Source organism: Carcharhinus amblyrhynchos, chromosome 1 (genome assembly GCF_965287045.1).
Source record: "Carcharhinus amblyrhynchos chromosome 1, sCarAmb.v2.hapA, whole genome shotgun sequence".
NCBI lineage: Eukaryota > Metazoa > Chordata > Chondrichthyes > Carcharhiniformes > Carcharhinidae > Carcharhinus > Carcharhinus amblyrhynchos.
In genome coordinates, this window is record NC_137324.1 from 73,636,543 (window position 1) to 73,660,645 (window position 24,103).

Sequence of the window (24,103 nt, forward strand, 5' to 3'; positions counted from 1 at the left end):
GATGTGGCAATGCCCTGAATGACAACTGTCTCAAATATTTTGACTTCATTTGTGGCACACTCTCATTATTCTCAGCAGACCTCTGAGTTGCAATAAAGTTTTATGAATTCCTACATTTTGCCTCCTATGATCTGATCCCTTAGGATGTTGAAAATGAACGTGAGCCTGGTGTACATTACAGCTCCAGGTCCACAGATTAATAGCCTAAATATTCACATCACAGCTGAAGGAATAGGAACAGAGTAAATAATGTTCCTTCAGCCTGCTCCACCATTCAATAAAATCACTGCTAAACTCTTCCATTAACTTTGCATTTACATTTTATCCCCTGTCATAATTCAGGTTAGAAACTCCAAAGTGTTTTATGAAGCCCACCTGAATCATTAGTTTTGCATCTTGAATTTGGCTAGGACAAGGATGAAGTGTTTCACTTCAGGTCTGATTCATACGATCAACTAGGGAGCTTTTATTAAGAATATAGTTAACATATGCAGAACAAAAATTAGCAATAACTTTTATTAATTACAAGTGAAAACAACCACAATAATGTACAAACCTTACCCAATATATATCAGATGTTCCAATCAAAACCTATATCCAATAAACTGAACCCTATGAACAGATTTAACTCTGCACAGGCTCATATGATACTGGAATCCAGTTCCCTGGGTTGAATGCTGATTTTAAATAATCTTGAAAACTCAGCAGTTTGTAGTCAGAACAACTCCCCCAAAATATCAAAACACACATTCTTTACTACAACATTGCAGCAGGCCTTTCTTTCAGCTAACAGGTAAAATTTTCAAAGCTAAACAGAGAAAGAAAGAGACTCCTTTTCCAGTGTGCTTCTAAGACTGCTTCTAACACTGCAGCCTAAATGAAACACATCCCATGTCACTTCATTCACTTAATATCCAAAAATCTATCAATCTCTGTCCTGAATATACTCAATGGAGCAAGAACTCTTTGGTGGGAATTCCGAATAAATTTCTCCTCATCTCTGTTTGAAATGGCTGACTCCTAATTCTGAGGCTATAATCCCCATTCCTACGTTCTCCAGCCAGAGTTTGACCCACCAAGCCCTCTCAGAATTTTATACACTTTATGAAAACACCTCTCATTCTTCAACAAGCCAGTAAATATTGGCCTATTTTACTCATTCTTTCCTCATAGAACAGCCCTTTCATCACAGGAATCCATGCTGCACCCCTCTGAAACAAGTATATACTTCTTCAAGGTAGGAAGATGAAAACTGTACATAATACTCCAGGAATAGTCCCACCAAAGTCCTGTATAAATGCAGCAAAATGTCCATATTCTTATCCTCCAATTCCCCTGCAATAGAAGTTAAGCTGTCATGTGGTTTCCTAATAATTGCTTGCTATATGTGCACGGTATCCTTTGCAAACTTGGATATGTTACGCTCACTTCCTCAGGAAGAATGGTAGGAAGGACTATTACTTACGGGGCGAAAAACTGCAGCAGGCGGCGGTACAGAGGGACCTCGGGGTCCTTGTGCATGAGTCGCAAAAACCCAGCTTGCAGGTGCAGCAGGTGGTCAGGAAGGCGAATGGGATGCTGGCCTTCATAGTGAGGGGGATTGAATATAAAAGTAGGGAGGTCTTGCTGCAGCTGTATAGGGCATTGGTGAGGCCGCAGCTGGAGTACTGTGTGCAGTTTTGGGCGCCGCACTTACGCAAAGATATTTTGGCCTTGGAGGGAGTGCAGAGGAGGTTTACTAGGCTGATACCGGAGTTGAGGGGGTTGAGCTATGAGGAGAGGCTGAATAAACTAGGCTTGTACTCGTTAGAGTTTAGAAGAATGAGGGGACATCTCATTGAGACGTATAAGATGATGAATGGGATGGATAGGATAGAGGTGGAGAGACTCTTCCTGCTCAAAAAAGACAGTAGGACTAGGGGACACAGCCTCAAGATAAAAGGGGGGCGGTTTAGAACGGAGTCGAGGAGGAACTTCTTCACTCAAAGGGTGGTGAATCTCTGGAATTCTCTGCCCGTTGAAGTGGTGGAGGCTGCCTCGCTCAATATTTTTAAGACGCGGGTTGATGGGTTTTTGATAAGAGAGGGGATTAAGGGTTCTGGGGAGAGGGCGGGAATGTGGAACTGAGCCACGACAGATCAGCCATGATCTTATTGAATGGCGGGGCAGGCTCGAAGGGCTGGATGGCCTACTCCTGCTCCTATTTCTTATGTTCTTATGTTCTTAAACAGGCTGGCATTCTCCATCCCCATTTTCAATGGGCAGGAAAGCTGGTCGGGGCAGAGAATTCAACGTGAGTCCCCAAATAAAGAACAAAGAACAACACAGCATGGGAAACAGGCCCTTCGGTCCAATGAGCCTGCGCTGCCATTTGAACATTGTGAGCGCCCTCTTCTACCTATGACCTTTGTCTACGCCTACTGGACTCCACAATAAAGGAACCATAACCAGATTGAGAGAAGGCTAACTTAGGGACAATTTGTTAACACCAATCAGCCTAAGAGCACGTTTTTGGGGTGCGGGAGGAAACCGGAGCACCCGGAGAAAACCCACGCAAGCACAGGGAGAATGTGCAAACTCCCACAGACACTGGCCCAAATCCATGTATCTGCACAGCAAACAGTGATAGTCAATGAGCTGTCATGTTGCCCATCAGCTGGTCCAGTTTAAGCGTACACTAATGATGTGAAGCACTTGGCAACTCTCGAAGTAACATCCAAGAGCAGCCACCGCACGACCCACCGTGTGTATGCCCCTTGTTGGACAACAAGGCGGACCGAATCACCTGTGGATTTAAAAAGACATCAATAAACATGCGCAACTTATACAGACATTCACGGAATCCTCAGAAGCACAGAAGTAAGATAAGTGACTTTTATGCCAGTGGATTTTGCCATTGCCATTGTCCTTGCCCTCCACCAATGAGGTGATGGTGTTCCCTCCCAGAAAGAACGGGACCCTCACAACCATACATTTTAATATCATTAATGGACTGCCTTGCTGCATCATCCATCCACATCTATCTCCCCCAACCCTTCCAACCTGTCCACCCAGGGTACATGTAAGCATAGCCCTGCGTGTGGAGAGGGGAGCCAAGAGTAGTGCTGGTGGGGGGCTTCCATTGGGAAAATCTGTGGCTGATGGCACAGGGGGAAGGGGATCCTTGCTTCTTTTTTAAGATTGGGGCACTCTTTAAAAAAGACACCCTGATTTCTGGAAGATCAATGTTGCTGGTGAAAGAGGCTCAGGACCTGCCTCCAGCATTTGTTTGAACTAAGTGTCAAAACATCTGGTAGGAAAAGCTGGCAGTGGAACTGGTGGGCTGCACAGTGCTTTTCCTGCCTGAGATGAAGATTCCGCCCAGAGTTTGCAAAATTCTGAGACACAAGGGAATGGGCAGCATGGTCGCACAGTGGTTAGCATTGCTGCTTCACAGCTCCAGCGACCTGGGATCGATTCCTGGCTTGGGTGAATATCTGTGTGGAGTTTGCACATTCTCCTCATGTCTGTGTGGGTTTCCTCCGGGTGCTCCAGTTTCCTCCCACAGTCCAAAGATGTGCAGGTTAGGTTGATTGGCCATGCTAAAATTGACTGTAGATGCATAGGTTAGAGAGGATTAGTGGGTAAAATATGTATGGACTGGGGGTAGGGCCTGGGTGGAATTGTGTTCGGTACAGACTCGATGGGCCGAAATGGCCCCTTTCCGTACTGTAGGGTTTCTATGATTCTTGTGGCATTCCATTCACATCAGCCGTACATCTGAAGAAAATACCCAATCACTCTGTTTTAGATCCATAAACAGTTGTCAATCCATGGTAATATATTACACCCAATCCTATGGAGCCCAATTTTGTACGGGACTTTATCAAATGATTTTTGAAAATGCAAATATACTACATCCACTGATCCTTGCTTCTCCAATTTGCTAGTAATGCCTTCAAAAATCAAATGGATTTGTCAAACGATTGCCCTATCATATAAATCATGTTGACTCTGCCTATTTATAGTGTTAAGAGAAATTGCCAACATGCAAAAGAATTAAAAAATTAAATGAGAATTGTAGTTAAAGTACTTAAGTGCCAAGATTGAGAAACATAAAGGACATAATTCCTCATAGCTTGTATCACACATAAAGCTCTGTGTAATCGGTTTATTTTTCAATACTTCTCTGAATTTTGGAGAGCAGGCAGGTGTAGGAAAGAGCCCGAGATGTCAAACAGCAGCTGTCCAGATTTGTCACTGCGCTCCCTATTGTAATTACATTTCCAGACACGATTGAGGAGTTTCGCCTCTGAGAGCTCAGATCTTATTAGTTTATTTGTTTATTTATTAGTCACAAGTGGGCTTACATTAACACTACAATGAAGTTACTGTGAAAGTCCCCTAGTGCCACACTCCGGCACCTGTTTGGGTACACTAAGGGAGAAATTCGCATGGCTAATGCATCTAACAAGCATGTCTTTTGGAATATGAGAGGAAACCAGAAGACCTGGAGGAAACCACAAAGACACTGGGAGAATGTGAAAACTCCACTTAGTCACCCAAGTCAGGAATCGAACCCAAGTCCCTGGTGCTAACAGCTGCCACTGTGCAGAGGATGCAATTTTAGAATATATTGCCTGCTTCAGAAAAATGTGCAAATTGGCACATAGCAATGTTACTGTCAATGATCATCAAGGCTGCAAAGGTTTGCTATGTTTGTTTGTCCAACTCCGATTAGGCTAGTGCAAGGGTTATCAAATGTATTATCTAAATTGCTGTCAGAGATGTAGCCAACCTTCAGTTTCATTCCCATTGAATAATTTGGTTCAAATGAACACAAACATAAGAACATAAGAAATAGGAGCAGGAGTAGGCCATCTAGCCCTTCGAGCCTGCCCTGCCATTCAATAAGATCATGGCTGATCTGTCGTGGCTCGGTTCCACATTCCCGCCCTCTCCCCATAACCCTGAATCCCCTTGCCTATCAAAAACCTATCAACCCGCGTCTTAAATATATTTAGCGAGGCAGCCTCCACCACTTCAACGGGCAGAGAATTCCAGAGATTCACCACCCTTTGAGTGAAGAAGTTCCTCCTCAATGCTGTTCTAAACCATCCCCCCGTTATCTTGAGGCTGTGCCCTCTAGTCCTACTGCCCTTTCTGAGTGGGAAGAGCCTCTCCACCTCTATCCTATCCATCCCATTCATCATCTTATATGTCTCAATGAGATCTCCCCTCATTCTTCTAAACTCTAACGAGTACAAGCCCAGTTTATTCAGCCTCTCCTCATAGCTCAACCCCCTCAACTCCGGTATCAGCCTAGTAAACCAAAGGCCAAAATATCCTTGCGTAAGTGCGGCGACCAAAACTGCACACAGTACTCCAGCTGCAGCCTCACCAGTGCCCTGTACAGTTGCAGCAAGACCTCCCTACTTTTATATTCAATCCCTCTCGCTATGAAGGCCAGCTCCCATTTGCCTTCCTGACCACCTGCTGCACCTGCAGGCTGGGTTTTTGCGACTCATGCACAAGGACCCCGAGGTCCCTCTGCACCGTCGCATGCTGCAGTTTTTCGCCATGTAAGTAATAGTCCTTCCTACCATTATTCCTACCAAAGTGGGCAACCTCACACTTGCCAACATTAAATTCCATTTGCCAGTTCCTGGCCCATTCACCCAGCCTATCTAGATCCTTCTGCAGACTCTCCACACCCTCTGCACAATTTGCCGTTCCACCAATCTTGGTGTCATCAGCAAATTTCGACACCATACACTCGATTCCCTCCTCCAGATCATCTATATAAATGGTAAATAGCTGAGGCCCCAGCACTGACCCCTGGGGCACTCCACTAGTCACCAACTGCCAATCCGAATAGCACCCATTGGCCCCCACTCTCTGCCTCCTATTTGATAGCCAATCCTCTATCCACGCTAACACCTTACCCCCAACTCCATGCCCCCTGACCTTCTGTAATAACGTGTTGTGAGGCACTTTATCAAACGCCTTCTGAAAATCAAGAAGCACCACATCCACCGGCTCTCCTCTATCCACTGCCCTAGACACATCCTCATAGAACTCCAATAAATTCGTCAGACACGACTTCCCCTTAACGAAACAGTGCTGCGTCTGCTCTATCAAACAATTCTCCTCAGGATGCCTCGCTATTTTCTCCTTGATCACGGATTCTAACATTTTACCTACAACAGACGTTAAACTAACCGGCCTATAATTCCCTGCCTTTTGCCTGCCACCCTTCTTAAACAATGGCGTAACGTTAGCCGTTTTCCAATCTTCCGGCACTTCCCTGGAATCCAGCGACATTTGGAAAATAACCACCAAGGCATCCACTATCACATCCGCCATTTCTTTCAGAACCCTTGGATGCATTCCATCCGGTCCTGGGAACTTGTCCACAATCAGTCCCTCCAGTCTGTCGAGCACTGCCTCTCTAGTAACAATAATGTCATTCAGGCCCTCCACTCTTACCATCTTTCCATCGCTAACACCTGGCAAATTATTCACGTCCTCCTCCGTGAAGAAATTTGGCTGTACAGTTTTAATTAAAATGCCTTTGAATATCACTGATAAATAATAGTGTCATTCATGGTCAGATATTCAACTACATCCTTGTTACTCTTAACATGCCTTTATCCGTGAACATTAGAGACTAACTTCCTATTTTTTGTAAGGAGACATCAAAACTTCAGAAGCATTTCTTTTCCTATTCTAATCTCACCTTCAGTTTGCTTTTCTAAATTCCAAATAAACTCTCTGCTTTTCCCTAATGCAAGCAGATATTAATGGAAAGAAAACTGGGTGAAGTTATGTTGATTAAGGCCTGGAATTTCCTCGGCAATAACTTAAACAGAAGATCAGCGGAATCCCTGGAGAATTGGAGTAAACGGCGCTGACACTGTTTTGCTAGGGGACAACAATAGCAAAAATTCAGGGTTCAGTTCAATACTTGAAGTGAAATAGGCACGTTCTTATAGATTTTCCATTCAAGTTAATAAACAAATAGAGTGTTTTTTGTTGATTTTCTGTCAAAATTATGGGAGGAGAACAGAATTTGAAATTCATGGACTGAAAGATTAACAAGGTTTTTACAAGGTGATATAGTAATAATCAATACTGCATTTTAAACAGGCAAGATTTCTACTGGCTATTTATCCTCCTTCACCATTGCACTGAGTTGCCTGGAGCTCAAAAGCCAGAATTTTTAGTTCCATTGCAGAGCAAAGTACACAATTTGATGGAATCAATGGATTACTAAGATGTTATTATATTTCACATTAATAGTATGAGAAATGTGGACGAGTGATGGATGACACACTGTTATGATGCTATTTTGCTCATCTACTTACATTTGCCAGCTGATATATGCTTGCTTGAAGAGTAGCTAGGTCTCATTCTCTATGACCATGACAGGATTGCTCATACCTATAAAGTTAAGAACCAATTAACCGATCAGTAATATAACATGCAGTTTCATGTTGGTCATGTCATCTGCAGTCATGTATAAATTTGTTTCCTGCAATTAGTACGGAACTTTTAGTATCTCACACCTCTAAGGTCGATAGTGCAAATATTTGAGCAGCTTAGAAAGTGTGAGACAGTGGTTACCCAATAAAGTACAATATTCCCTTTTCACACTTATTTCTTTGTTACTGTAACGCATCCCACAAAATGAACTTTAGATCTTTGCTAGAAATTCTAGAATTCTTATAGTCCAAAAGCAAATAAACTTGGGCCATGAAATGTCACCCAGAGTTTATTGTATATTTGCTCTATCTGTTGCAAAAAGGCAAACAGATGCGGTGGGTTTTAAGTAACATTTAAGGAAATAAGCTTTACCATCTATCATGGTGAGATTTGAGCCAGAGACCCCAGAGCTTTGCTCTATGTTTGTGTTTTACCTGTTCAGCGACCAAGCCCACTAGGCCAAAGAAGGGACCTAAAATCACGTCCTTGCCAAAGCTATTCCTAAACGACACTGATTTAAAGGCCATGCATCGAACAAATGGAGTGATGTGCCGCTGACTGGTGTGGTCAGCAGGATGGTGGTAGTACACTTGAGTCTTTTATAGCATTCACTACTGAATATTGCTCAAATGATTAAATTGACTAATTAATGCCCACAAGATTTCAGTTTGAGGGATTTCAAAGGACAAAGTACTACAGATTCAAGCATGTTAGTATCATTCAGAAAATGAAGTTTACAAAAACAAATGTGTGCAGAAAAAGGTAATTTTTGGTAACTATTGGAGTGCAAATAGCTAATTAACATGCTGTGATTACATTTTACATTTTATACAAAAAGGGAAATCTGAAGTAGCCTTCTTGCTTAATTTTTTTAAAGCTGTTTTGTTTCTTTTATAGTAACCTGAAACTATGTGGGAAGATCTCCAGCTTCAGAAGGCTTACAAATTTAAGTTTTAGTAGTGAATCAGTCTTACAGGTATATAATCAATGGCATCCTGCAGTGTTGTGGGCCTTCAGTTTGAGTTATAAGGAAATCAAAAGAGAGAAAGAGACATGTATTCACATCATCAAGCTCACTTTATCACAAATCCAGATATTACTGTTCATTTTTAAAATATTCTTTCATGGGATGTGGCCATCACTGACTAGCCTGGCATTTACTGCCAAACCCCTAACTGCCCTTAGTGAACCATCTTCTTGAACAATTGCAGTCCATGTGGTGTAGGTACACCCACAGTGCTGGTAGGAAGGAAGATGGCTGTGTAGTGGCAATGTCACTCAACAAATAATCCAAAGGCTCTGGTTAGCACTCAGAATTTGAACAAGGGTTCAGCTTCCACCGTGGCACCCATTGGAACGTAAATTCAATATTATTCTATAATTTGTGATCCCCTACTGTAGAGAACACTAATTTCCTTGGCAAAAAAGCAAGTATGATACTAACATATCTGACACTATCATACTTACACTTTAAAGTTTATTTATTAGTATCACAAGTAGGCTTACATTAACACTGAAATGAAGTTATGATTAAAATCCCACACTCCGGTGCCTGTTTCGGTACATTGAGGGGGAACATAGCATGGCCAATGCACCTAACCAGTATGTCTTTCAGACAGTGGGAGGAAACTGGAGGAAAGCCATGCAGACACAGGGAGTACATGCAGCCTCTGCACAGACAGTGACCCAAGCTGGGAATCGAACTTGGGTCCCTAGCGCTGTGAGGCAGTAGTGCTAACCACTGTGTCACCATGCTGCACACGCTTTGCTGTTTGAAATCTTTCATACTGAAGTCTTGTGCATATAAACAACAGTCAGTTTATTAACTTGAGCAATGATCAGGTGTCAACCAATTTCTGTAAGAGAATTGCAATTTTCCCAGCAGTTTTTGTTTCAAACCAACATTGTGTGTTTTTAGTTTTTGTGAAGTTATTGAAATCATAAAACATGCGAGTACTCACCAAGCTTGCCTTTCTCATCATCAGAAACTCCTTCAGACCATGTTTGACCACTACCCAGTAGATGGTTTTGGGACTCTCTTAAAGGTTTGGCAGGAAATAGATGTGGTTCAGTACTACTGTAAACCAGGTGATTAAAGAATTAGTTCAACATATGATAACTCTCTTGAATCAGTCTCTAGGGTATTGCAAAATCCTATCCACTGAGTAAATCTCAGTCAATATTAAAATAAATCTCAGTCACTACTACAATGTATCATGTGTATTATAACATGAACTGCATACTATAGAAGTAACACGTCAATCAATGAAGAATAATCAAATTCCAAAACAGTGGTTCAAATAAAAGTTAAAAACAGGAAGTCAAATATATCTTTGTGCTTATAAGATGAACATTCAGTTATGCAAAACATTTTTACACTGACAATGCATGGCAATAAATAAATAATAATTACTTTTTGGCATTAGAATTGTGAGCAGATGGAGTGGAGGGTTGCTCTGGATCCTGATTCACCAAACATGTTGGGAAGGAACAACCATCACCTAGACTGCATGTGAAAAAAGATTAAGTTTCAGAATTCTGAAATGCATAGTTTATCACTGTTTATTTGAGAAAACACATGTAGTAATTTAACATAGTGTTATTGTTTGATATCGTATACCTTACACTGCAGAAGGAGGCCATTCAGCCCATTGAGTCTGTACTAATTCTCCAACAGAGCATCATTTCCAGGCCCACCTGCCATCCTATCCCTGTAACCCCATGCATTTACCACATTAATCCCCCAACCTACACATCTTGGGACACTAAGGGGAAATTTAGCATGGCTAATTCACCTAATCTGCACATCTTTGGGAGGAAACCGGGGCACCCGGAGGAAACCCAAGCAGACATGGGGAGACCATGCAAACCTTACACAGATAGTTACCCGAGGCTGGAATTGAATCAGGGTCCCTGGCACTGTGAGATAGCAGTGATAAGCACTGTATCATCCGTTTCTTGTTGTATTCAACACCTTTGTTGACAATTGAGCATACATCATGGGCAGATCTCTCCCATCCTGCTCACAGTGAGTTTGGTGGTAGGTGGGAATGGAGAATTTTGTGGGAGTCAAAACTTGCAAACCTGTCAGCGTAAAATCATTAATGGTGGGTCGGTCTTCCTGATTGGTGACATAACATCATTTGCATCTCAGTCTGCCAGAGACTTTGAGGTGAGCACAGTCTTTCTGCCGTGGTGCTGCACTACTCCTGATTTGCTGTTCACCATTCTGCCAGGGCAAACTGGTTTCCATCCTTCATCACCACACCGAGCTGGTCTTTATGGACAGCACCATGCTGTGGATCCTTCTGCGTCACTGAGATGGATCAGTACAGTGCCTGGGGTTGGTGAGTACAGAGGTCTCATTCCCTCCTGGTGCCACACACACAGTACCTATCGAGATAGCACTGCACTGCGGGACTCAAAGCCACAACAACTAAGGTCCAAATTTCACCGGGGATGAGGTGTGAGGTGAGGCTGGGGAGTGGGAGTATATGTCTGAACAAAACCAAGAGGGGGGCAATTTGGAAGGAGGACTGAATAAGGGCGGGGGTTGGGGAGTGTTCACTGTGGCAGGCAAAGGGGTAAGGAGATTGATGAAGAAGATGGACAGTGGAAGATTGAGAAGATGGAAGCTGAACACTGACAAAACAAAGCCAGGTGAAACGCAAACAAAAAAGGAGGGTCGCAGAGATAGCACAAGTACTGCTGGAAGAAGATGCATGCAGACTCCAGAATAGGGGCCTGTTAGTGGGGTATATTAGGGATGGTTCACACAAACACTTAACAAGTTTGGGCTGAGTGTTTTGTGATGGTCATTGTTTTCCACAGTCCTGTTTGGGAATGGGAACTATGTGAAAGCTCCAGTTCAAGTTTAGCAGTTGGCAGATAGAAATCGTAGAGTCGTAGACAGTTCTGCTGCAAAATGGAAAAGAGTCACAAATGACAGGCAGTCCAGGGGTGATGTGGAGTCTGAAGTCTGAGAAAGGAGAGTGTGCAGAAGAGCAGTGGCCGCGCAGCAAGGAAAGATGGAGTACCCCAGGAGTGGGCAAGGACTGTGTGCTCCGCAGGGGAAAATGTATAGCCTGGTGTGCAGGGTTGTCCTACAGGCACAGCGCCTGGGTGAGACCATGCCAGAGGCTGAACTAGAGGAGGAGAAGCCCTCCTCGGAAAATGAGGAGGTGCAGGAAGCCCAGGGGATGCTAAGGGACATGAGTGCACCGACGCCATAGAGGAGGGGAGATGCCTTCACCCTCTTTCTTGCCAGCATATAAACGAAAAAAGTTGCTGTTGTTCAGCATCTCACTAAAGTGACTGGATAGTCAGTGCCATATGTGATTGTGCCACTGTTTAATGGAAGCTTACTGAAAAATATTAAATCAAACGTACAAACTTAAAAAAATCAGTTCTGGGGAAACTTTTGACTTCTCAGAAAACATTGAGGTTCACTGCAGTTTTAAAATAATCTTCTTCATGGTAACACAGTCTTCAATTTGAATGAATAAACTTATTTCAAGTACATGAAAACTCAGGAAAATGAGCTGTACCTTGTGAAGACAGGCAGCAACCAATACTTCTTCTCATCTCCAAATACCTGCTTCATATTTTTGCCGCATCCTAAGCTAAACCCATTCTTGTCAGGCCCATGTCGAAACACGGGTGCTCTGAAGGCCTCTGAAACAAAATATAGTTATTAGTAGCATTTGAACTGTTCCAAAAACAAATATTTCCATTCTTTTGTCACTTGGAACACTATCCATTGTACTCTTGAGGTTAAACTAGTTAACAATCAAAAGACCATCAGCAAGATAGGGGTGAGGAAGGACATTGTTCCTCATCTTAATTCATTGATCCAGAAATAACCGATAGTACCCATCACAGTATCTAAGTGTTTCTTAAACCTGTATAGGATTCTTACCTCCATTGCTTTGCCTTTCTAACTTTGTAACAGCAGTTAAAAAGGTTATTCGTGAATAATACAACATCCTGGTAAATTTCTTTTGCACCGTTTCCAATGCATCAACATCCTTCCCATAATTGTACACAATACTGCAAATGCAGCCGAACCAAAGTCTGATACAGCTACAATATGATTTTCCAATTTCTATACTCAACGCCCCAACCAATGAAGGCCAGCAGGCCAGACACTTTCTTGACCATCTTGTCCACAAGTGTTAATGTAAGCCCATCTCAAAGTGTCCTAGAATGTCAATATCCTCCTTTCTACACTCACCGTCCACCACAACCTTCTCCTTTGTGAATACTAATGCAAAGTACTCATTAAGGACCTCACCCACCTCATCTGGCTCCACACACAAATTTCTTCCACTGTCCTTGAGTAGGCCTACCCTCTTCCTCCTTACATACACATAAAAAACCTTAGGATTCTCCTTAATTCTGTCTGCCAAGGACATGTCATGGCCCCTTTTAGCCAACCTAAGTCCCTGTTTGAACTTCTTCCTTTATCTATGTATTCCTCAAGAGCCTTATCTTTTTGATTTCCTGAAATTCATGTATGCCTCTTTCTTTTTCATTAAACTCACAGTCACTCTCATCATCCAGTGTTCCCGACTTAGAAAAAATAGTTTTTGGTATGTCAGATGAGGTGAGGCAGATGGGCTTAAGGAGAGAGTTCCAGAATGGTTGAAAGCTCTGCCACCAAAGGTAGGGCACTGATAACAACAGATCATTTGGCTGACAAAGTGCTACTGATTAAAATCTCAATCACTACATCTTTTCCATAGTTTGAATACAAGAGACTTTTTGTCTCTGTTTACACAACAAATTACAAAAGTCTGTTTGTCTAGAGGATACATATTGAAGATGGAACTCAGGGACACCTCAAACAAATATTTTAAGTGGTCATTTCTCCTGTGAGCTGTATTGAAGTTACAATTGGTGTTACATAGAGAAATAGATGGGCAAAAATCAATCTGCTAACTCTGAGTAGGTTAACAAGTGAAGGATTTTTTTTGTTAGTTATCTGTCACAATGAACACAGTTTGTTGAACTTAGAATCAAGTTTTCCATTAGTATGGTAATGATGATAAAGAGTTAATATTTTGTCCTGTGAATTCAGAAATCCAAAGGCAACAAATTTGGTATTTTTTAAATACTTCATCAACTGAATTCCAAGTTATTTGATCATTTTGCTGTGCTAATTACTGAAACATTTTAAACTGACAATACAAAATTATTATATAAAACTCCTTTCATATGGCTTTAGGAACAGAAGCTGTCGTCAGTTTCAATGTCAAGTTTCCTAATCAGTTCAATTGCCTGCTGGAGAACAAGTGTAAATGTAGAATCTTGCTCTGAAACTTGCACTGGGACAAGATGTTATTATGGTCAGGGATTGCACAGCAGCAGCCAAGTGAGGTTTCAAGGTGCCACTTGTACACCAGGTGGCTACATTGGCCATGTCCAATCAGTATTTTGATGAGGATTGTCCAAATGTTCCAAGGGTATATTCCACCTGGTGGTTGCGATGTTAGGTTAAATAGGTGGGATTTTTCAGCTGTTCCCCCGGTGGAATCATCCAGTCCTGCTGAAGGCGAAACCTCCATCACAGGTTCCTCAGTGGTGGAGGGTGCAAACAATGGGAAACCTCATTGCCAGCAGAAGGGCTTGGAAGATCCCACCACCAGCCAATGGCAAGTTGCCTTTGCTGTCACAATACGGCATGGGGGTGTGTGGAAAAATCCTGCCCAATGTATTTATTTGGGATGATCATTTCTGCCTAAGCGTTCTTCTAGGTTTTATCAGTGTTATGAAATTGAGGATGTTCAATTCATGTCCAGAGGGGTTTTGTGACAGTACAGGGGGCTTTAATTATTTGGATTTTTAAGGAGATCTTTCTTGGTACTCAGCAGAAATATATTCCGATGGTAAAGAAGTAATGTAGGAGAAGGGATAACCAGCCGTGGTTATCTAAGAAAATAAAGGAGAGTATTAAATTAAAAGCTGATGTGTTCAGAGTGGCTGAAAGTAGTGGGCGATTAGAAGATTAGGAAAAATTTAAAAATCTACAAAGAATGACTAAGAAGGTGATAAAGAAAGGAAAGATAGACTATGAAGCTAAACTAGCACTAAATATGAAAAAGGACAGTAAAAGTTTTTACAAATATATAAAGAGAAGGCTGGCTAGAGTGAATGTTGGACCCTCAGAGGATGAGAGGAGGGATTTAATGGTGGGAGATGAGGAAATGGCTGAGGCCTTAAATAAGTTTTTTTGCCTCGGTCTTCACGGAGGAGGACATGAATAGTTTGCCGGATCTTAAACATAGAAGGATGGTAGGAGTTGAGGGCCTGAATGTGATTACTGTCACTAGAGAGGTAGTGCTTGATAGACTAATGGGACTGAAGGTGGACAAGTCCCCAGGACTGGATGGAATGCATCCCAGGGTTCTGAAAGAAATGGCAGAGGTGATAGTGGATGCCTTAGTAATTATTTACCAAAATTCGCTGGATTCTGGGGAAGTGCTGGAAGATTGGAAAACGGCTAATGTTATGCCGCTGTTTAAAGAAGGTAGCAGACAAAAGGCAGGGAATTATAGGCCGGTTAGTTTAACGTCTATAGTTGGAAAAATGCTAGAATCCGTCGTCAAAGAAGAAATAGCGAGGCACCTAGAAAAGAATGATTTGATCAAGCAGACGCAGCACGGATTCATTAAGGGAAAGTCGTGTTTGATGAATTTATTGGATTTCTATGAGGATGTGACCTGTGCGGTAGACAGAGGGGAACCAGTGGATGTGGTGTTTTTAGATTTCCAAAAGGCGTTTGATAAGGTGCCTCATAAAAGGTTGCTACAGAAGGTTAGGGTACACGGAGTTGGGGGTAAGGTGTTAGCATGGATAGATGATTGGCTGTCTAATAGGAATCAGACAGTTGGTATCAATGGGTGCTATTCTGGTTGGCGGTTGGTGACTAGTGGAGTGCCGCAGGGATTGGTGCTGGGGCCTCAACTATTTACCATTTATATAGATGATCTGGAGGAGGAGGCTGAGTGTAGGGTGATGAAATTTGCTGATGACACGAAGATGAGTGGAAAAGCAAATTGCGTGGAGGGGGTCTGGAAAGTCTGCAGAGGGATCTGGATAGGCTGAGCGAGTGGGCAAGGACCTGGCAGATGGAGTATAATGTTAGCAAGTGTGAGGTTATCCACTTTGGCAGAAATAATAGGAGAGATTATTATTTAAAATGTGAAAAGCTGCAGCGTGCTACGGTGCAGAGGGGCCTGGGGGTCCTTGTGCATGAGTCGCAAAAACCCAGTCTGCAGGTGCAGCAGGTGATCAAGAAGGCGAATGGAATGCTGGCCTTTATAGCGAGGGGGATAGAATATAAAAGTAGGGAGGTCTTGCTGCAACTGTACAGGGCACTGGTGAGGCCGCAGCTGGAGTACTGTGTGCAGTTTTGGTTGCTGCAGTTGCGCAAGGATAAATTGGCCTTGGAGGGAGTGCAGAGGAGGTTCACTAGGCTGATACCGGAAATGAGGGGGTTGGACTTTGAAGAGAGACTAAATAGACTGGGTCTGTACTCGTTGGAGTTTAGAAGGATGAGGGGGGATCTTATAGAGACGTATAAGAAGGGGATGGATAGGGTAGAGGTAGAGAGATTCTTCCCGCTTAGAAAGGATAGCAGGACTGGAGTGCACAGCCTCAAGATGGGGGGGGCAGGGCAGTTTAGATCTGAGTTGAGGAGGAACTTCTTCACTCAAAGGGTGGTGAATCTCTGGAATTCTCTGCCCGTTGAAGTGATGGAGGCTACCTCGCTAAATATATTTAAGTCACAGGTAGATAGGTTTTTGTTGGACAAAGGAATTAAGGGTTATGGGGAGAAAGCGGGAAAGTGGAACTGATCCACTTCAGATCAGCCATGATCTTTTTGAATGGCAGGGCAGGCTCAAGGGGCTAGATGGCCTACTCCTACTCCTATTTCTTATGTTCTTATGTTCTTAATTAGTAGAGGCAAGGGATCAGGTAAGGAAAGGTGTGATAAATTAAAGAGTGAGGACAAGGCAAGAGATTAAGTTTGACATAAGGAAAATGATAACCTGAGTGCGGCAGGTAGGAACAGAATGTATAAGAGTGTGCCTGCATATCAGGTTAGAGATTGCAAAAGTAATAAAAAGTCAGAATTAAAGACATTCTGAATGCACAGGTTAGATGATTGATGGCACAAATGGTAGAAACTAATTGCCATTACTATTGGTCTCTTTTAAGATCAAACCAAATAAACAAACTCAAGTTAAATCAGGACAAAGTAAAAGGGGCAGCTCCCCACCCCAGGGGAGCAAATGTCACCTCACCAGTTAAGAAAGGAAGGAGAGAGTAAATAGGGAACTACAGATCTGTTAGCTTGACATCATAGTAGGGAAAATGCTATAATCTATTATAGAAGATGTGTTATGAATGTATAGTTATGATATTAGAGATTTTGAGGATAACTGCTTTAACAGCACATTTTGTTTTCAAACTTTTACAACAAATTTAAAAGGCTTTTTACAAAATTTAAAATGGACAGGCAACATGACTCCTTCTTGTGTTAATTTAAACCATGTCAGATTCACACCCCTAGAGCCATCTACAAAAGTCCAATGAAAATATAAAGACCCCTCCAGGGATGTCCTTGGATTCCAAAAATATGAAAAACATTCTTAATTCTCAGGGAACAGGAGTCAGGAAGGGACTTCAAAGGACCTCAACTTAATTAACTTCTTTTCCTGGTGGAACAATGCTTAATCAAAATCAGCATAGCAGCCATTTGGGTTACAATCGGTTGAAAACAGCCAACTGGCAAGTAAAAGCCCAGGAAGAACTCTGGGAAACAACTTCAGAGCTGGTTCTTGGCACAAGGAGGACAAAGAGGATATATTAACAAATCAGCTGCTATTCTGCCAAACAGTCCAGGTAATCTGCAAGAGCAACAAGTGGAATAAGAAACCTTCTCTCTCTCAAAAAATCTGCTAAATCCACCTAAAAAGGCAAAGCACTGAATAGCTGACTGCAGAAGCCATCAAAGCTGATAAACCAAACCTCAAGTTTCAACCTCTTCCCTTCGGAAAGAAGAAATTCAAGCAACTGCTCCACAATGATATCTCACAGGGCCTGATTTGAAATTTCATCTTTAAGTTTATTTTGTTGCTTTATTTATAATTTAAGCTTGTATCTGTGTTGTAGTTAGCAATTTTATCACTGCCTGATATACTGCATATAGTTGTACACCTCTTGCAAAATAATAGTTATTTAAAAATCCCTCATGATGATAAACATTTGCCAAAATGGAAAATCAGAAGTGTATCTTACCAAGTGTAGACCTGTTTTTACTGACTAACCAGCAATGGTATCCAAACAGAGAAGAAAGGCTGATGGAAAACATTGCAGCTGCAAAGAATAGGAACATGATGTGGAACTTAGCTTGGGTATCTGGCAGACCATTCTGGAAAAAGAAACACAAGCATCATAAAATAAGTCAGAAACATTGAAACAACATCCATCAGCTACATGTAATTTTGGGGCGACACATTGCAGCACAAAAGCAAAACATTGCTGATGCTGAAAATCTGAAATAAAAACTGAAATTGCTAGAAATACATCTGTGGAGAGAGAACATTTCAAATCAATGACCTTTCATCAGAAGATGTTCAAAAGTAGCCCTGACCAAAGGTCAGCGACCCAAAACATTGTTTGAATGACACCCCATCCACCAACCTAAACATTCACTTCACCATCTGCAACTCTCAAGCCAAACACTATCCTGTCCTGGTACAATATTGCCAGTCCTTCACTGTCATTCGGTTAAAACCCTGGAACTTCCGATGTAATGGCACTGTGGATGTACTTACACTACAAGAATTGCAATATTCAAGAAGACAGCTCACCACCATCTTCTATAGGGATGGGCAATAAATGCTTGCCTAACCAGCAACACACAAATCTTGTGAAAGAATGAATAAAATAAAATACGCAGAGAGATAAAAGTTTATTTATTTATTAGTCAGAAGTAAGGCTTACATTAAGACTGCAATGAAGTTACTGTGAAATTCTCCTAGTCACCATAGTCCAGCGTCTCTTTGGGTCATTGCATCTAACCAGCATGTCTTCCAGGATGTGGGAGGAAGCTTCAGCACCCGAAGGAAACCCACGCAGACATGGGGAAAAAGTGCAAACTCCACACAGACAGTGTCCCAAGGCCGGAATCAAACTCAGGTCCCTGGCGCTTTGAAGCAGCAGTACTAACCACTGTGCTTGATGTAGAGGTTTAAGTGCATAAATCATTGAAGGTGGCAAGCAGATTGAGAAAGCAGTTAATAAAGCATTGAGGATCCTGGGTTGTTTAAATAGGGATGTAAATTGTACAAAAACAAGGGAACACTGGTCCAGCATCAATTGGAGTACTGTGTCCATTCCTGAGCACTGCACTTTAGGAAGGATGTGAAGACATTACTGAAGGTGAGGGAAATATTCATGAGAATGTGTCCAGGGATGAGCGGCTTCAGTTATGTGGATAAATCAGAGAAGCTTACAGAGCCTTACAGAGGAGAAAGTTAAGAGGAGATTTAATAGAGGTGCTTAACATCATGAAGGGTTTTGACAGAGGAGATATGGAAAAAAACTGTTTCCTTTGGCAGAAAGCTTGACAACCAGAACATTTTGGGTCATTTGGGGAACCTCAGCTTCAGATTTGAAGGGTATCCCAAAGATGCACTGGGAAATCCTGCTTTGAACTTCTGAGATAAGCACTTGCATGGCACTTGTCCAGAAATGCTGACTTCCAATTGACAACTGCACTGCGTTGGCAACCATCCAACAAAGCGATTTAAATTGTTAACTTTGGATGGTTCTGACAGGGTTACACTAATAGCTATTCAGAAAAAGTTAGAAGAATTGAAATGCAACTGTTTTAAATACCCAGACCGACCCCTACACTGGACAGTTCTATGAGGATGTGTCTAGGGCGGTGGATAGAGGAGAGCCGGTGGATGTGGTCTTTCTGGATTTTCAGAAGGCGTTTGATAAGGTACCTCACAAGAGGTTACTGCAGAAGGTCAGAGGACATGGAGTTGGGGGTAGGGTGTTAGCGTGGATAGAGGATTGGTTGTCAAATAGGAGGCAGAGAGTGGGGGTCAATGGGTGCTATTCGGATTGGCGGTTGGTGACTAGTGGGGTGCTCCAGGGGTCGGTGCTGGGGCCTCAGCTATTTACCATTTATATAGATGATCTGGAGGAGGGAACCGAGTGTAGGGTGTCGAAATTTGCTGATGACACCAAGATTGGGGGAAAGGCAAATTGTGCGGAGGGTGTGGAGAGTCTGCAGAAGGATCTAGATAGGCTGGGCGAATGGGCCAGGAAATGGCAAATGGAATTTAATGTTGGCAAGTGTGAGGTGGTCCACTTTGGTAGGAAGAATGGTAGGAAGGACTATTACTTACGTGGCGAAAAACTGCAGCAGGCGACGGTGCAGAGGGACCTCGGGGTCCTTGTGCATGAGTCGCAAAAACCCAGCCTGCAGGTGCAGCAGGTGGTCAGGAAGGTGAATGGGATGCTGGCCTTCATAGCGAGGGGGATTGAATATAAAAGTAGGGAGGTCTTGCTGCAGCTGTATAGGGCATTGGTGAGGCCGCAGCTGGAGTACTGTGTGCAGTTTTGGGCGCCGCACCTGCGCAAGGATATTTTGGCCTTGGAGGGAGTGCAGAGGAGGTTTACTAGGCTGATACCGGAGTTGAGGGGGTTGAGCTATGAGGAGAGGCTGAATAAACTAGGCTTGTACTCGTTAGAGTTTAGAAGAATGAGGGGAGATCTCATTGAGACGTATAAGATGATGAATGGGATGGATAGGATAGAGGTGGAGAGACTCTTCCCGCTCAAAAAAGACAGTAGGACTAGGGGGCACAGCCTCAAGATAAAGGGGGGGCGGTTTAGAACGGAGTTGAGGAGGAACTTCTTCACTCAAAGGGTGGTGAATATCTGGAATTCTCTGCCCGTTGAAGTGGTGGAGGCTGCCTCGCTAAATATTTTTAAGAAGCGAGTTGATGGGTTTTTGATAAGAGAGGGGATTAAGGGTTATGGGGAGAGGGCGGGAAAGTGGAACTGAGCCACGACAGATCAGCCATGATCTTATTGAATGGCGGGGCAGGCTCGAAGGGCCAGATGGCCTACTCCTGCTCCTATTTCTTATGTTCTTATGTTCTTATGTTCTCCTCATACCCTTGATACTGTTGTTGACTCTCCTGGCACCCTCCCTGTGCACCCCCCACCCCCAAAAAAAACTAACAATCCCCCATGATATTCCCCAATCCCACCCAAGGAATTCTATTCACCTCTAGGCCCCCACACCCCCTCCTGACCCTACTTTCATCCCTTCTTGACCAGTCTAGACAACACCATGACCGTACCCACCCCCCACCCAACCCCCTCCGAGCTATCCCAACCTCACCAACTTGGCTATACAACCTCCCCTCCCTGACTCCGCAACTTAACCTGACTGCTGGACCTCCCAACGTCCCACACCCTGTCCTCTCTCAAATCCTAACATCTTATCCCTGCCCCTACTCCCCAACCCTGAGCTCCCATGCATTAAACTCTGACCCTTCCAACCACCCAAACCCATTCACTACTTTGGACACATCTCTCTGGTCTTTCAATTTCAATGGGCCCTTTAAATTTAGCTGCCTTATGACAGCCAGTGCAATAAAAATGGGATATGAACTCCTTGAATCTGATGCAGGTGGACTCTGCTGAGGCCTGTGGGGGCTCTTTTGATGCAAGGCCCAAGCAGGCCTTTGGAGGTTTCAGCACTATTGCTGAGTAAGTACACTTTAAAGTCTAGTAACTCCAGTAAGTCTGTCACTTTCTGATGCTGGTTGGAAGTTATGGCCCATTGATTTAAGGAGATTGGTAAAATATTGGTGCCCTGAGGAAAAATCTTTTTACACAGTGAGTGAATAGGGTCTGGAATGCACTGCCTGTACTGGAGTCAGATTCAATTGTGGCTTTGGATAATTATCTGAAGAAATAATTGCATGGCAATGGACAAAGCATGGGGTAATGGGACTATTTAGGTGCTTTTGAAGAGAGCTGGCATGATATAAAGGGCAGAATAGCTTTCTACTATGTTATAACCATTCTATGGTTATGGCAGTGGAAGGAAGAAACAGGGGAAGGCTAATGTCTCCAAAGTCCAGTAGAGTCAGAAGGAGCACTCTTGCCTCTACATAAAGGTGAGCATGAATAAAACATATACATTTTTGGGCCTCCAGCAGTAGCTTTATGGATTGGTGATTAGTCCACATGAGGGTTCACTCCAGGCAAAGGCTTTCCAGAAGAGTTACAAATGAAACCTAATGCCTATTTGAATATGCAAGAAGTTAATGTGTGTTTCAGGCCAACAGCATAACCACCTCTAACAATATTGTGGTAGTGCTAATACAGATCCACACGATGGCACAATGATTAGCACTGCTGCCTCACAGCGCCAGGGACCCTGGTTCAATTCCTGGTTTGGGTCACTGTCCATATGAAGTTTGCACATTCTCCCTATGTCTGCGTGGGTTTCTTCCAGATGCTCTGGTTTCCTCCCACAGTCCAAAAGACATGCTGGTTAGGTGACTGGCCATGCTAAATTGACCTTCAGTGTATCCAAACAGGCACCAGAGTGTGGTGGCTAGAGGATCTTCACAATAAAATGTAAATCTACTTGTGACTAATAAATAAACTTTACTTTAGATCCAGATTGTACATGGTGTGTGTGCTGGTCACTAAAATTGAAAGATATACATGCCCTACTGGAGTACAACAAGGGTTAACCAAATTGATTCCTGTGATAAGCAGATCTTTCCTACGAGAAGAGATTGAAAATAATGGGCCTATATTCACCAAAGTTTAGAAGAATGACAAGTGATCTAATTAAAACATATATAGTTGTCAGAGGCCTAACAGACTAGACATTAAGAGGTTGTTTCTTCTGGCTCAACTGTCTAGATCTACAGGGTGTCACAGACTCAGGATAAGGGTCACTTAGGGTTGAGGCAGAAAAAATATCTTAATTGAGAGATTTGTGAACCTTTGCAATTTCTGTGATGTGGACAGCTGGTTAATGAGTCTACTGAATTGGAACTATATCACCTTTCCTTCACCCTCACTATCACAATCTTGGCACTCCCTCCTAACACTGCCTAATAGATATACCTACACCACATGGATTGCAACAGTTCAAGAAGACGGCTCACCACTGTCGTGTGGGTTGCAGAAACACCAATTGCTCATCAGGGATTGTAGAGAATTGTGGGCTTATTTATTAATTCTGGGCACATGTGAATATATATACATGGGAGGAAAGCCTGAAGACATCAGAGCTCCAGGCTCAAGTGTAACTGAGACTGGATCACATGTCACACTTCCCTTAAAGTGATAGCATATTGCTATCTCTTAAAGGTGTATTATGACAACCAACACCTTCTCAAGGGCAATTAGAGTTGGGCAATAAATGCTGGTCTGGTCAGCACTACTCACATCTCATGAAAGAATAAAAAAAAACTGTTTTTTGGGGGGCATTAAGCTGATTGAGGGATATGGAAATAGTACAGGCGAATGGAGTTGATGCCGAATACCAGCCATGAGGCAGAAGTTTGAAACTCAGCTTGTTATTGTCAAAGTCAGTCTGTTTGGGACTGACGTTTTTTCTGGAGGGAGAGGGATGGAGGTGGTGGTGGTGGAGGTGTGGTGGGTGGGGGGGGAGGTGGTGGAGTGCAACAGGGATTGGGGAATGGAAAGAAAGAAACAGAGAAAAACAAGTAATCTTAGCCAGCCTACAAAAAAACTTAGAAAATGGTTGCCAAAACAATAACTGAAGAAAATAAAGAAAAATAAGTTGCAAACATACAGGTCATTTTTCTCGCACTGCGCAGACATTTTTCTTTTTTGTGGGAGATGTAAATAGATTAAAAAATACAGACTTAGGGACTTGATCTCTAGAATGCCAGGATCCTACATAGCAAATTACCCCCTCCAGCTCACAGTTCTCCACCTAATTTATTTAATGGATACAAAACTGTGGGTTGAAAATGTATAAGTAAATGATAAGACACAACAAAACTTTTGCCCTCTGCGTGGTTAAGACTTCTGTTGTTGCAATAATATAGAATAATATACAAGAAAGCCAGCATGATTTAAACATGTTGAAATTAATTGAATGAAAAACATCAATTCATGAAAGTAAATAGGTTCAAATAATTGAGACACACCAATCGAAGCAGTTTAGTAGTCTGCTTGGCCGATCATCAAGTATCAATATCTGTATTGTAGGAATATGTTTTGCCAACAGTTAGAATGCCCAGCTGGAGTTATCTTGAGATCCCTATAAATTTAAACTTGCCCAAATCTCTGCCATCCATGTCATTACTTGCAACAGCCCTGTTCACCCATCATCCCTGTTCTTGCTGAACTACAATGGCTTCTGGTTAAGCAACACCTTCATTCTAAAATTCTGCTCCCTCTTTTCAATTCCCTCCATGACCTCTCCCCTCCTTATCACTGTGTTCTTTTCCACCCCGACAAATAGAAGATATCTGCTCTCCCCTTATTCTGGTTTCTTGTGCATTTCATTTCCCATATTAGTTTTTTTTTATTCCCTTTCCAAAAA

General features: G+C 42.7%; 1 protein-coding gene across 4 annotated transcripts in view; it reads right to left on the reverse strand.

Moving 5' to 3' along the window:
- Positions 1-24,103, reverse strand: part of zdhhc2 (zDHHC palmitoyltransferase 2) — a 115,678-nt gene that overhangs the window by 9,560 nt on the left and 82,015 nt on the right. For 2 of the 4 annotated variants that reach the window (XM_080187141.1, XM_080187129.1), the window contains 5 exons: positions 17,770-17,902; positions 12,012-12,138; positions 9,878-9,970; positions 9,426-9,538; positions 7,347-7,422 (listed from right to left, as the gene is read on the reverse strand). In XM_080187141.1, the coding sequence (XP_080043267.1) occupies positions 7,382-7,422; positions 9,426-9,538; positions 9,878-9,970; positions 12,012-12,138; positions 17,770-17,902 (507 nt within the window). In that variant the 3' untranslated portion in view covers positions 7,347-7,381. Of the gene's footprint in view, positions 1-7,346; positions 7,423-9,425; positions 9,542-9,877; positions 9,971-12,011; positions 12,139-17,769; positions 17,903-24,103 lie in introns of all 4 variants that reach the window. The other 2 variants (XM_080187134.1, XM_080187121.1) reach the window with 1 other exon arrangement.